The following is a 15,649-nucleotide window of genomic DNA, read 5'->3' as shown; positions in this document are numbered from 1 at the left end:
GAGTCACTCTGGACCCTAAATGTTAACTCTGTTTCTCTGTCCACCAATGCTACTAGATTTGCTGGGTTTCTTCATAATTTTCTGTGCTTGTTTCACATTTCTGGGATCTGTAGTATTTTACTTTTAGTCATATTTGCTCATGTTCCTGCATTTGGTCTGCATCACATACTTACCCTATTCCGACTACTGAATCTCCTTCCACCTGCCTTTCAGTCAGTACATCATAACATATGTTTTAAAAATATCGTCTTATCACTGGTTCCTTTGTCACTTCCCCTAAGTTTGTGCCCTCTGGTTACCACCCTCCTGCTGGTAGAAGCAATTTTTCCATTTTTCTCTATTACCTCTCACAGTTTTGAAAATGTGTCTTCACCTTTGCAGCCGCCAAGAGATCATTCCTAGCTTCTCTTGTTTTGTTAATAATGTCTTCAGCTCAAACAGTTCCTGGAATGTGCATTCTAGGAATGACGCAGCCTCCTGGGTGTGGCCGAGTGTAAAATTCAGAATCCCTTATGTTCTAGCACAAGAAGTTGGGGGTCAATTACCTCATATGTGGTTATTCCTTACATACAAAGTGTCCAAGATCTTCCATGCATGTGAGCACCAACAGTTCGCTTTAAAGTTTACATGAAATTAAGAACTGCAAAAATTAGTGATTTTAATACTTCTAGTATAATGGTGAACTGAATTTCCATTCAAATACCACATTCCCTTACTGCCCAGTAATTGATTCTTCCACTTCATTATTTTTTAACATGTAACATATGACTTTATTGTAGCACATCTTTACCTAGCTGTTACTCTGCAGTTCCAGCTTTTATTGATCAAATGTAATGCTTAAACTTAGACCCTAATCAGCGAACCAACATTTCCAACTAAAATGATACCAAAAAAGTGTGGCTATATTTTACAACAAATATTGATAGCTCAACTAACAACTTCTGAAATAGTGGTTTGAAAGTTGACCCTTCAGAATCTCTAAGCATGAGTTAGAGTTTATATGTGGACAATGATTTTCAGCCTTTGCTCCTCACTGAGTAAATTAAAATTTTCTTCCTGTTTTCTTCAGCATCGTAAGACCTACACGACACTACACAGTCTTCCTTTCTGAGGATTCCTCTGATGATGAACTTCACCATGAAGAGGACTCTGTATCTGCCTTCTCTGAAAGCTTTCTCTTCACTTCTTTTGAATGGTCTATTGACTGTTTCATTTATATTCTTTTGCTTGAGAAATTTATGCATGACTTCTTTGAGTAAATGTACAGTATACAGTTTCTATGGTCTGCATCTATACATAATTTCTAGATTTGAGCAAAAGAAGCAGACCACATATATTGAATGTCTAACTTAAGCTATCACATTCCCTTTTCTCAGTGAGTTTCTGTTACAATTCAGTACATTTACATCCAGAACACACTAGTGGCTATTCCTATTGATAGTACGGTAACAGATTTGTACCCGCCAGTTATTTTGGTTATTCTTGTAACTGAAGCAAACAGTGCAATGATACTGATTTAATACTTGCTAGCCAAGAACTTGCCAATGTTTATTTCATGAGAGTTGAAAAATGGATGTGTTTATCAGTAACAGTCAGCATTTACTCAATAGATGACACATTGCAACATTCATAGCTCAGTCTCAGCCTATTAAAAATGAATCATGAAATATCAAAATATACTAAGAGCATATTTTACGGCTATACTGCAATGTATGTTTTGTTAGTTTGAGAATCTAAATTTGAATCTCCCTTCTCATTTCTTCTTGCTGTCTAAAGTAATCTGTAATAATAATTCAAATGCCCCCATTTTGCCAGTCACAAATCAGCCACCATGCATGCAATATGGTGGCCTAAAATTATAACCGACATTAAAATCTTTATTTGTACTTTTGTTCTGACATTGACATAAAGGACTGGCTTTGATGTCTGTTAAAAGCAGACAAGTAATTTGAATATTTCACAATACTGTGCTAGAATAATTGAATTGACCTGTATCGTTTAAAAACCTAAACTATGAATTCTGGTGAAAGCATTGCCACCTGATAGCCTGTTTGGTTTCAATTTCTATCTTAGTGGTAACTATAAATCAATAATGAACCTAGTTAAATATTGGAAAACAGACCAAAACGTCACAGAAATCATCTAAACATCTCTAAACTGATAACACTGGTTTTGATTATTTTGTTTTATTTCTATTCCTATACCTTCTAAACAATTGCTGTAACCTGTCAAGCATTGCATTTCTGTAAATAATAATTTTAGCACATTACTAAATAGTGGGGCATTACAGAAAATAAGGACTTTATTCTGTAAGACAATTTGCTTGTCACATCTTCCTTTTGAAGGTAATAAGCTTCATTCAACACTTCCTGTTCGAGTATTCTCTGCAGGATATAAATGTGTAATTTTTTAAAAATTGCTTTTGATTTCCCTTTTCAAGATGAGTTGTAGCCATAAATACAGGGAGTGTTAAATGATCAGAAGGTCCTTTGAGCGGTCATTCATTTCTGTACGAAAATATGGCAATCCTTTGAGCAGGACAGGGAAATTAATTCAATACTTACTTAATCTGAGATACAACGTAATGCAGCAATAGTTCATGAGGACAAGTGATATGATTGACGCTCAGTCAACGCGGGAGTTTGACTCACCAATGTATGATCAAAATTTTCAAAATAACCTATGTTGCTGCAGTGGCCAGTCTACTAATTATAATATTATGCTTGATTGGAGACCAGAGTCCATAACTACAAGAAGAACTGGATCTAGGCCACACACCCTCCAAAGGTAAACTAAATGACCAAAATAACCAGTGCTGCAAAACAAACCATTAAAAACACTTAAGAATTCCTTCTTTTAGGAGACCTGTAAACAGAAGAAAAATTTTAGGACACATTTTCAATCAGTGCAGCTTCAAAAGTCAAGATACCTACAAGTTGCATATTCTTTGTAGTGAGTCATGAAATTAGTATGAAAGACTGGATTCCACTAGAAATCATTTCTGGATTAAAGTTACGCAAGAGCACAAGAGATTGGAGCAGGACGAGGACATCTGGCCTACATTCCTGTCTGCCATTTAGCACAGCCAGGGCTGGCATTGAGCTGGATGTACCTGCATACACCTTTCATTCCAGCACAATGCATAACATTGAGAACTATTGTGTGCTGCCATGAAACTTGGAATCTTGACAGCTGAGACAACAAAATAGTGTTGACTTCACTTTCACATTCTTTAGTCATGGGAAATATTAAATTGTTAAACTGTGTGCTTCATTCTTTTAGACATAGTCATAACTTTGTCTTTTTTGTCTCCAATTACCAGGCCCCAACCATATAAAGCTTTAAAGGAATCTGATATAGCTGATGGAGAGGCCTTGGTTACAGAGAAAAGGACTGGGTCAACTATCTTTCCTAACCTCTCCATGCCGGGCAGGAATATAGATGTGAATTTGTTGGATGACATTTTCAGCAGTATAAAGATAACCTCACAACACCAGCCCCTCAGCCAAGCCAAAAGTATGGAAGATCTGAGGACACCTAAAGAGGAAGAAGTAGAAAATCCATTTGGGCATCAGGTTTGTGGCAATGATTTTCTTACTATTTATATATTTTGTGACTTCCCCATCATAACTACCTTCGTTATGATATGGAGATGTTGCAGGACATTTTTGCAGTGAGGAAAGAACAGTTACTGGTAAAATTTTTAAAAAGGATAAAGCCAAGGCCCACTTGTGCAGTAAGACCAAAATGGGGAAAAAAGAATCTTTGCAGAGAAGTCCAGTAATTGTGTCCTTGAGCCTCAAAGGTCTGTCACATTTTAGAAGAAAATAAAGATTGAGTGGTTGAAAATGTTCTGACTAAGAATGGCTGTTCCACCAGTGGATGCCCAAGGTACTGGGTTGGACATTCACTGTGGAAGCAGCATGGCAAGAAAGTCAGTGCGGGTATGTTTTGAATCATAGTATCCCTACAGTGTGGGAGCATGCCATTCGGCCCACCAACCCTCAGAATAGTATTCCATCCATACCCACTCCTTGCCCCATCCCTGTAATCCTGCGTTTCCCATGGCTATTCTACATAGCCTCCACATAAACAATTTCAGCATAGCCAATCCCCCTAACCTGCATATCTTTGGATTGTGGTAGGAAACACATACAGGCATGGGGAGAATGAATGAACTCCGCACAGACTGTTGCCCGAGGGTGGAATTGAAGAACCAGGGTCTCTGGCACTATAAGGCAGTGATGCTAACCACTGAGCCACCTTACTGCTTTGCCTGAATTGTGGGCACGGGAAGGAGTTCCCTCAGCTGAGGAACCTGACAATGTGAAGTGGGACACTAAGAGTCTTTGCCCTGTCCTTGATACTGACCCCATTTCTTCCACTTTATCACTGAATGACTGTAAGAATGAGAGCTTGTCCCAGTACTCTAAACACCTTGTGAATGAACTGTTTTCTTCAAAATGAAGAATCATTATTAGATCCACTGAGAAGGCCTAATCTCATGAATTATTGTAGGGTATCTACTTGTGCGATGTTTAAACAGTCCATTTTGTTCTGGATGTGAGTTTGCTCGCTGAGCTGAAAGGTTCGTTTTCAGATGTTTCATCACCATTCTAGGTAACATCATCAGTGAGCCTCCGATGAAGCGCTGGTGTTATGTCCCGCTTTCTGTTTATCTGGTTAGGTTTCCTAGGGTTGGTGATGTCATTTCCTGTTCTTTTTCTCAGGGAATGGTAGATTGATTTGGAGCCAATGTGTTTGTTGATGGAGTTCCGGTTGGAATGCCATGCTTCTAGGAATTCTCGTGCGTGTCTCTGTTTGGCTTGTCCTAGGATGGATGTGTTGTCCCAATCAAAGTGGTGTCCTTCCACATCTGTATGTAAGGATACGAGTGATAGTGGGTCATGTCGTTTTGTAGTTGATGTTCATGTATCCTGGTGGCTAGCTTTCTGCCAGTTTGTCCAATGTAGTGTTTGTCGCAGTTCTTGCAAGGTATTTTGTAGATGACGTTCGTTTTATTTGTTGTCTGTATAGGGTCTTTTAAGTTCATCAGCTGCTGTTTTAGTGTGTTGGTGGGTTTGTGGGCTACCCTGATGCCAAGAGGTCCGAGTAGTCTGGCAGTCATTTCAGAAATGTCTTTGATGTAGGGGAGAGTGGTTATGGTTTCTGAGCCCGTTTTGTCTGTTTGTTTGGGTTTATTGCTGAGGAATTTTGTCCATTTTGTAGTTAGAAACAGTGACCAGCTGCATCATCTTTAATTAGATTTTTTCACCTCATTGCCTTATCTCTTTCCTTAATCACATTGCCACATGAAAGCCTGACCCTTGCCCCGTTCCCTCGATCTCATCTCATGACTTCTCAATTGAATCCTCCTCCTTGTCTGTTCACCCCCTCCCCATCCATTCCCCAACCCTTCCCTGTCCCTTCTCCAACCCCCATTCCTTCTCTATCCCCTGTCAAATTTGTCCACCCATCCTTCCCTGCCCCTTCACCCTTTTCAGCCCTCCATTCTCTTTCAACCCCCTTCATTCTCCTTCACCCCTCAAGTCTACCTTCTACCCCTCACTGTAAATTCTCCTTTTCTTCTATCCCTCCTCCATTCCCCTTCTCCGTCCCCTCCATACCTTCTTCCTTCCCCATGCCACCCTTCTGCCACCCTCCTTCTCCCTCCCCATCTATTCTCTGTTTTCCCCCCTTCCATTCTCCTTCCTAATCTCATGAATTATTGAAGGGTATCTACTTGTACAATGTTTAAACAGTCCATTTTGCAGTTAGAAACAGTTGACCAGCTGCCTGTCTTAAATTAGAGTTTTTCACCTTATCGCCTGATCTCTCTCGCCGTCCATCCACCTTCCACCCCCACCCACCCCAGCACATCCGCCATTCCCTCCCAGTTTCCATCCCCCTCCCCTGTCCTTTCTCCTCTTCTCCCCCTCCCCGTCCGTTCTCCACCTTTTCCCCTTCCACCCCTCATCTGTTCTCCTTCCCCTCACCTGACCACTCTCCTTCCCCACCCCCATCCATTTTCCTTCCACCAAACCCCCCACAACACGTGCTTTCTCCTTTCCCTCAAATCTGTTCTCTTACCCACCCTCATTCGTTCTCCTTCCACTCTCTTCCCCTGAGTCTATTTACAAATGGATATGGACTGGCTTAGTGAGTTGACCAGAAATTGACAGATGGGGTTTACTGTAGATAAGTACGTCGTTATCTGTTTCAGACGGAAGAGCAGAAACCTATTATCTGAATCAAGAGAAATGTCAGAGTGCTTCAGTGCCAATCACCCAGATTGCGTGAACCCACCTTCTGCGATGTGTTCTCCCAAGGCAGACTTGCATAGCACCTAACTTGATTGATCTTTCCTAAAAGAGGAAACAGAGGGCTCTCCAAGCTGTAGATGAAATCACTATGATCTCAGTTGAATACTGCAAGTCAAAAATTTCAGTAATGAAGATAGATTGAAGACGTTGGGAGTATTTGCCTCGGAGAGAAGACTAAGTTGTCTTCCCTGAATTAGTGGTTTTGCAGTTGAACTGGGTGAACTGGCTGCTGAAAAAGTAACTGAAAAAGACCAGATCCCACTGGGCAGCTACTCCTCATCAAAGGGGTTCATGTACTTTGTTTAAAAGCCCATTCTGTTGTTTAGTTTTGAGTGACATGATGAGCAAAGGGGTAGTCTAGCCATTTTTCTTGCAAACAAGTTCAAACTGCGTAACAGGCAGGTGCCTCGTAATTTTGTTTTCAGTAATGCTAGAAATCAATCGATGAAATTTATCTATGATTTCATAGAGAGAAACTAGCCCATATTTTGAAATCTGGTAACCATTATCAGTATTAGCACAGTGGGTTATGTTACTCAAAATCCTAAGTTGATAATGATTAAAAATAGCTTGGAAATATGACCACCCCATAAAACTTTATTGACTGCATTTTTTGTAATTTATAGTAGTGCCCAGAGAATTCAACTCGACTAATGCATTGTATGTTGTTTTCATATGCATGTAACCTCTCAAAGCCCTAGTCAACTAAATTATGACAATGTACTGTTATGATTTAAAAATGTTTGTTATTTTATTCTTGTGTGCACCTTTGCAGTGGAAAGTAATGACTTCAGCTGAGAAGAGTAAGACCATGTCAGTAGGACTGCATCATACTCTGCCTCATACAAAGTTACGCAGCACGGGTCAAGATGACATGGCTCTAAGTATCAAGTCTATCAGTAGCTCATCGCCTGGCAACATTCATTTCGAAAGTTTCTTCACTGGGATTGATGCTGAGGCTTTGAAGAGGGACAGTGCTTCCAAAACAATTTCAAGTGGACAAGGCAGCATTACAATCCCAAGGCCTCATGGTAGGAGGTCAACAGAGAAAGGAATAGTGCTTCCGCCTCCAGTAGCTGTCAGTCGAGGCGTCAAACAGTCAGTATTTCCAGAAGTTAATCAAGTATCAACAGTATTACGGGACAGTTCCAGACAAGATAGAATTGTCTCCAGCATTGACCCAGCTTCAGAGATGTTACAAGAAACAGTTGGTGTTGAAAAGAAACGTCAAGCACCAGACTTAAACCAATCATTGAATTCATCTCCTCATCCAATGTTAAGTTCATCTGCTGTTGATATCCTGAAACCTATTAAAATCAGTGCCGAAATGGATAGGAGAAACGATCTTTTAAGTCTTCTGGATCCACTGAGTGCCAGTTCCAGTCTTGGTGGGAGCCAATCTCCAGCTCCTAAAAGTTCATTAACACCGGCACTGTTTTTGTCTTCACCTCCGGCTCCTAGTGGTTTCACTCCATCAGGATCTGACCTTGGAATAAGTGCTCCACCAGCCTGCTTACAGTTCAGCCAAACACAAGGATATTCAACTCCCAGCCCAGCATCAATCGGTCAATTTCCACAGCCACCATCTTATCCATTTTCTCAAACAATGCCAGCAGCTCTTCATTTTTCTCCAAGGCAGCCCTCTGCAAGCCATTTTGCTCCAACTCCAGCATCTGCTTTTGTTTCAAGCTATATGCCTTCAAATTCAGGTTTCTTCCAACCCCAAATGCCTCACAGGAACTACTCAGCACCTTCCCTTCACCACTTGTACAGTCAGCCCTCTGCTATCCCTCAGTCTGGTACGTTTATTCAGAAAAGTGCAATTTCAGCCAGCCTAGGAGGTATAAGTTTTACGAAAACTGCAGGAAAGGCAGGTCTAAGTGTGGCTGATTCCAGTCTAGCGGTGGGTGGCTCAACGAAAAATGTGACTGAGCCACCATTAGTCCCACCAAAGCCCCCCAAAGGTCTTGAAAGAATATTACAATCATCCAATCCTGGCAAGGCTCAAGACCCATTTACCGATTTGCTTAATGCAAATAAGGAGGCAGCACCATCACAAAGTAGAGTGGACCAGCTCAGAAAAAAATGGGAGACCTTTGAATAAAAATAGCAATTAAAATGTTCCAATAATAGAGTGACAGAAGTAGAGCTTTTCTAAACTGCAGCCTTTGGGTGCCACGTGAAAAAGTATCAGGTGTCAAGGGGTACATTTATAAATGCTGGTTGAGTCTGGTTTCTCTTGTAAAGAATTATAAAGAATGCATATTGTATTAACAAATGTTATAGTGAACAGCTACTACACTACACTTCTACGTTCGTCAAGCCATTTATCATGACTCGAGTGTGACCTGTTCTGTTTGGTGATAAATGTGACTTTTACAGTAATTTTTCTGATTAAGAAACACTCCAACAAAATCGCTGACACTTGGATTGAGGTTGCCTTGTTTTCTTGATTCCTGATGTTTCTTTTTGAAAGCTCAATAATGTCATTGATGTTTAAGTCACTTATAGTAATGTACTAATATTGCAACTCGCCGTTTCTCATCATTGAAACTAAACCTTTGCATCATGCTACAGCCATTTAACTCCACAACTTGTAGCTAACAGTGCAGATATTATGTTTGCTATATCTTTCTATTGTGCTCTTGTGGATCCTGTAATATTTTGGTAATTATATGGGATACCATGCAATGAATGTTATACTTATCTAAATTTTATCAAACCATTTGAGTTTTCCTACATTACAGAGTAAAATCAATGCCTCCTGAATGCAAACTTCTTTTTGAAACTGTTAATTACGATAAATTATTGTGAAATTAATGTAGATGTACGTGGATGAAACCAAAAAGGAAGCAAAGTAATTCCATACAACACTATAATCATGCATTTCTCTTACAGCTCAATGTTGCTGCTGTGATTCGGTCTTGTTAGTAAAGTATTTATACTGGCTTTGCTGTGGGATAGATGCTGTGTCTATTGAGTGTACCTAGGCTAATGGATAATTAGATTTGTTTTAAAAAATTCACAGCTCCATATCTAATGTACAGCTACCACTAGTGGTATTAGTAACAAGCAACTTTGGTTATTAGAAGCATAGTGAAGTGCATTGCATTCCAACTGGAGCAGCGCTCTTGCGGGTGTTCTATAGTTGGGAATAAATGATGCAAGCCTGTTCTTACCACTAACTGTTCAAACAAAAATACCAGTGCACTGGGCAATGGGAAATCAGAATCTTGTGCTATTGCAGGATGGTAATCTTCAAATAATAATAAGTCCTTTCAAGGCACAGAAATGAAATTTTTGATGTGTTAATCAGCTTTTGAACTCATGCAGACTACGAAGTTCCACATCTTCGTTTGCATAAAGACAGTGTTCTTTAGCTTTTTGCAAATAATTTTGGTGATGATCAGAGGAGAACACCTTTTGAACTCCTTCAAATTGTTATAAAAATTATGCTGTATCATCAATCTGACCAGATTTTAGCCACTTCAGTTTACTATGGTCAAGTAGTGTTTTGTTACCATTGTGTCAAACAGTAAAGTTGCCTAAAAGGAAATCTAAAAGTATAGTCTATACCTGGAATCTCTGTTAACTCATTTCTGATTATATTCATACAAAGATAATTTTGTTGCAGATTGAGAAGAGAAGGTGTGTTAATGTGCTAGAATAATTTTTTATTTTTCTTCTGTCCAACGCTTATAAATTTGAAACTGCTTTTCCAGCTGCCATTTAAGAATCATATCTGACATATTCTGCATTTCTTGAATGGTACACCTAGTGAAAAGAGATTAAAAATCAAAATTTCCAATTAAGGACTGAGTATATCAATTCCAATTTTACTTCTGTTCCACATTTGTATTTGTTCAGCAAGTTACAGAAACAGTGTTGATTAGAAATTCAGAAGGTTTCCTTAGGCCAGCAACCTATTCCTGGTAATTTTCTTACCTTCAATAATAGCCCGAGCTGAACTGAAGTTTAAAAGCCATCACTGAGTTATACTACACATGAATTATATTCTTGCAAGTAAAGTAATTGATCATGAATTCAATTGAATTTTCACAAGTATCAGTTCCTAGATTTGATAACAGTGACAAATTGAGTATTTATAAATTATTGTATATTTACGTGTTACAAAGCAACGTTCTTGATGTTCATCCTTTCCCCAGTTTGATCACATTAGTTGATAATGTTTCTGATATTGAGTCAGTTTTCATATTTCCTCAGTAAAACTGGATCTGGTGGTATAGTTTCATTGTCCCTTGTGTGTTCCATTAGAACACAATTGCCTTCAAATGCACGCAGTTTTATTAAGCTTGAAAATTTATTCTGCTCCTTGCAGTGCTCTGAGCAGGGGTTTTCCTGTGCCCAAAAGGAGGGGGTCACCTAATCACATTTCTTCAGCAATGTTGAACAAAAGATAATCATAATGTATACAATTTGCATATTTACTGACTTTCATTTCGGATCATGGGTGCACACACCCTCACAAATGCACAAAGCCTCTCCTCAGCTGTTTAAAGATTCAGCAAATGTCAATACATTTCATGACACATTGTCACTCAGATGAGTTCCAATAATTTATAAGGTAAGGATCAAAGTAGGTTTGTGATCACTGCTACAACATGATACAGGTATCGTAAAACACTTATATTTTCAGTATATTATGTGCATTTGCCTTTCAAAATAAGTTAATTTTCTGATTTATTGAAATATTAAAGGTGCACTTTTTGAATTGATCATCAAACCCAAGTATTATCCAACTTTTAATTTTGCTTTGCATTTTTAAACAATCTTCCACCAAGTACTTTCACATGCGTTACGCAAGTAGCTGGAAACATTAAGTGTTATTTTTGCTATTAATGGTTGCCTAATAACACAAACAGCCAAAACCTTTGTTTTAATTTAATTGCCAGGGCTTATGAACGAATGAGTTGAGACTTTTGGTAGCATGAAATATTAACTTTTTTGTGCTGTTAGTAGGACATCTAAATGTTAATAACTAAGAATCATGATACAAAATCACTCTAGGATAAGCTTGCAGATGAGTGCTCAGAGTTTCCTTTTAATGTTTTACATAGCATATTTTGCACTGGAACATTACATACCAATGACAATAATGGGGATAGTTTAGTTGGCATAGATACTCTGCAATTGTACATTGGGTTTGCCTTCATAGCCAAAATTCTTTCTCATGTATTAGTGCAAAAAAAGTGATGAAAATATATTGTTTTAGGTTCATGAAATTACAGAAGGTAAAGGTGCTACAGTTTAATACTAATGCACATTTTTATTCAGATTATTGTTTATTTCAATCCATGCTTAAAGTGGCTGTAAATTAAACAAAGAGTCAGTGTGAAAATCTCTTCTCCAACTAAACTTAACTTTTTAAAAAAAAACTAGGAGTTGATTCTAGATGAATAACTGATTTCAAGGAATTTCTGTAAATCCTATAAGATCTCAGTACTGACACAGGTTGGAATACTGTAATGATGCAGAATTTAAATGTTTCAAATAGATCTTACATTCTGAATGATGTACAATATACTTTTGGGAAAATCCAGCTTAATTTGTAATTCAGTGTTTTGTATGATGCTTTATTCATTTCTGTTATTTGTCACATAAACTGTGGTGCATACACTTCCTGGGAATTAGGCTTCCTTATTAACTTGTGCCTCAAACATTTGTGGAATGTACAATGCTTTGGTAGTCTGAAGCTAATGTTATATGCAAAATAGTCTCAATGTTAGTGAACCTGTTAGATTTATCCTAAGTCAGTAACTCCTTACGTTGATAATAGTGAAGCCCAGGCATTGTACAATATGATGTAGGAGGCTCTAGTGTGTTTTCAAATTCGTTAACGCTTGCACAGTGCTTTTGTAACTTGGCCAAATAAGTTGCTGCTAAATAAGTGTACCGAGTTTCTGAATATATTGTAAAAAAAAATATTTTTGTTACAGCAGTACTTGTCAAGCATGCAGTTTTGTTCTATGCACCTACTTCTGTTTTAATGTATTTGTCAGTGATACCGTGAACGTGTTTTATGCATTGAATTTTAAATTGTGCGGTCAAAATCTTCAAGTTTCCCAAAAGGGTTTACTTCACATATTTAATAACAGCAAAGCAGATTTAATAAGTGACTGTGATGGTTTTTCCAGTGAGCTTCAATCCAGACTGACTGCACATATAAGTATATCATCAGTGAATTTCAGCTGGCATTAGCATTAAACAATAGCTGATATACCTTTACTTGTGATTGGAGTTATAGTACATATAGTATTTGTAACTGAGGCCTCAGTGACACTTTAATCTTAACTGCTATTAGCAGTGTTTCCTCAAGTATTATAGAGGGCCCATGGTTTTCATATTTAAGTACTTGTTTTTTTATAGTTGAAGCTTACTCACATTGGTCTCAGTTGAACTTTTTCAAATATCCATTCAGGAACATAAAAATATGCCAGGTGTTTAGTATGGCCTATTCAAACAAAAAGTGTAATTGAGGTTATCCCAAAACTGCAAAAGGCAGATTTTTGAAGAATTAGTCAAACTCCTACCCCTGAACTTAGAGTTCATGATCCATGGCTATTTTCCCAAAGTTGGCTGTATGTACAAGTTTCTGCATTTTTCTGTCCAAAGACACTGTTGATTTCTGAAGAGAATTGGAATCAAAAATTATATAGATACTGGTTCACTGCACATTTTACTACTAGTAAAAAAAAATGTATAGCACAGAAACAGCAGGGCTGAGATTCAGTGCAATAATATTTTTGTTCTGTTATTGGTTCTGACTCATACGACTGTGAACAAATGACTTTTGTAATTAAGATGGTGGAATGGAATTGTAAAGTGACAGAGTGATGCCATGGGACTTGAAAGTAATAAAAGTAATGATTCTCCTGTGTAAACTCCCTCTGTTTTTGCTCCATTATTTATTAGAGGTGTATATTTTACTTCCCCACAGCTGTACTTGTGCAGAAAGTTTAATGACTCTTAATTGTTGTCTATCTCGGAAGATACTGCCACAGGTATTTTTTATATTTTCACCCGGCAGTGCTCCAGGTTTTCAGAAACTGTGAAAATTCATACTGGAGACATGTTACTGTCCTGAGGTTCAGTTATTAATGCTCAGCTAAAAACCTAACAAATAAAATTGAGTAAGTTACTAAAAGATTTTCTGCAAAGTCAGCTAAAACCAAGCACCCAATAAACTCAATGGGCTTTGAATATTGCAGCAAATAAGTCCAATTCCAATGGAGCAAAGAGCTAAAACTGCAACAAGAAAACCTCAGACTTCTAAATGTGAGAGTTTTCAAGTGTATATTTTGAGGATTTCAAAAATCCAAATTAAATTTGCCATAACTCCTATGAAAGTATGATTTTTTTAATGTAACATTTCAGTAACTTTTTGCCAAACTGTGTTTATTTACAAAATTATTTTAGTCTGTTACCAATCCAAGAGAAAGCTTAAACTTCTGTTTTTGACCTCAGTTTTACTGTTGCCTAACCACTGTGCCAGCCATGACACAGTAGGTTGCAATCCCACCAATGAGGAAGATTGAGGTTTGAATTTCCACTCCAGATGTTCAAAGTAAAATCTAGGTCAACACTTCAGTGTTCAGTGGATGGAAGGCTGCACTGTTAAAGGTTTTGGCTTTCAGGACAAAAAATAAACCAAGACTACTCCTGTGGAAAAGGACAAAGTATCTCATCCAAAAGGAAAATCGGAGTCCCGGCCAATGCCTATCATTTAATCAACAGTATTGAAAGAAGCTAGTGACAGCAGTGATCTAGTGGTAATATCACTGGATAAGTAACCAGAGCACCATGCTCAAGCTCTGCGGCCATGAGTTCAAATCTCACCCTGGGGTGATGCAATTTGATTTCAATTAAAAAAGGTTGGAACTAAAAGCTAGCATAATGGCAACCAATCTGTTGCAGGAAAAATCCATCTCATCGATTAGTGCCCTTTAGGGGAAACTGTGAGGTACCAACCTGGTCGGGAATAAATACAACTCCATGCCTCAGTAATGTGTTTGACTCTTAACTGCCCCTTGAAATGACAGTAATCTGTTCAGTTATTCAAACAACTGAAAAGCCAAAAGAAGGGTTTGAAACCAATTGGGCCACCTAACATAGACCCATGATCTAGAAATGACAGTATAGGGGAGGCGATAGCCTAGTGTTATTATCGCTGGACTGTGCATACGGAGACCCACATAACATTCTGGGGACCCGAGTTGAATCCCGTCACAGCAGATGGTGGAATTTGAATTCAATAAAATATCTGGAATTATGAATCTAATAATGACCATGAATCCATTATCAATTGTTAGAAAAACCCGTCTGGTTCACTAATGACCTGTAAGGAATAGATGCTTACCTAGTCTAGTGTACATGTGACCCAGACCCACAGCAATGTGGTTGGCTAAGTGGCCATCTGAGCAATTAGGGATCAGCAATAAATGCTGCCTAACCAGCAATGCCCTCCTCCCATTGATGAATAAGGGAAATACATGCTGTACACTCTGAGAAGTCCTCCTAACATTTGCTAAGATTGACAGTGATGTCCAACGGAATAACCAAGCAAAATTTCTTGCAAACAATGTACCAAACTTGACCACCACCATCTCTGGATATGATCTGTCCTGCCAGCAGGACGTACCCATCAGAACTACTACACAGTCAACAAGGAGTCCACAACATCAATTCCTGACCTCATGAAATCTCAAGGTTTCGGGTCAAAAGTAGACGAGTCAACCACCAGCTGTTCACTACAAAGTCCCCATTCTGTCAGCTGATGAATCAGTACCGATCCATGTTGAACACCACTAAGAGGAAGTACCACATGGGGCAAGGGTGCAGAATCAGCTCTGGACGAGGGACTTCAATGTCTGACCCCATGACGGTTATAGCAAAGCTGGTTGATTACTAAAGGACTGCACGGTGTTTGTGGAGGGAGGTGAAGGAACAAATGAGGGAGAAACCAAATCTGCCTGAACTTTTGCTCACCAAACCACCTGCCACAGATATGTCCACTTCAACCACGTCAGTAGAAGTGACTGTCATAGACTCCTTGTAGAGCTGAAGTTTTGTCACACTTAGAGCCATACAGCACAATGGAGAGTAAACTATCACCGTGTTAAAGGGAACCAACTTCTAAAACATTTAGCAACTTAAAACTGGGCATTCATGAGGCACAGTGGGCCATTAGGAGCAGAATTATACAAAACAAAATCTGTAACCCTATTGCTACAAGATTGAGTCAGAACCCTGCAACAAGTAATTTGCCTCCTGACTCCCCACTTGCCTGGATGGGTGCAGCTGCAACA

At 38.7% G+C, this 15,649-nt stretch overlaps 1 protein-coding gene across 5 annotated transcripts in view; it reads left to right on the top strand.

The window, feature by feature from the left end:
* LOC125465413 (DENN domain-containing protein 1A-like) overlaps nucleotides 1–13,212 on the top strand; it is a 522,997-nt gene extending 509,785 nt beyond the window's left edge. For 3 of the 5 annotated variants that reach the window (XM_059638169.1, XM_048558889.2, XM_048558888.2), the window contains 3 exons: nucleotides 1,070–1,195; nucleotides 3,323–3,575; nucleotides 7,099–13,212. In XM_059638169.1, the coding sequence (XP_059494152.1) occupies nucleotides 1,070–1,195; nucleotides 3,323–3,575; nucleotides 7,099–8,427 (1,708 nt within the window). In that variant the 3' untranslated portion in view covers nucleotides 8,428–13,212. The remainder of the gene's footprint in view (nucleotides 1–1,069; nucleotides 1,196–3,322; nucleotides 3,576–7,098) is intronic. The other 2 variants (XM_048558890.2, XM_059638170.1) reach the window with 1 other exon arrangement.
* The last annotated feature ends 2,437 nt before the right edge of the window (nucleotides 13,213–15,649 follow it).

This window comes from Stegostoma tigrinum, chromosome 29 (genome assembly GCF_030684315.1).
Source record: "Stegostoma tigrinum isolate sSteTig4 chromosome 29, sSteTig4.hap1, whole genome shotgun sequence".
Lineage (NCBI taxonomy): Eukaryota > Metazoa > Chordata > Chondrichthyes > Orectolobiformes > Stegostomatidae > Stegostoma > Stegostoma tigrinum.
Note: the sequence above shows the minus strand (reverse complement) of the source record. Positions and strands in the feature narration are given on the sequence as shown.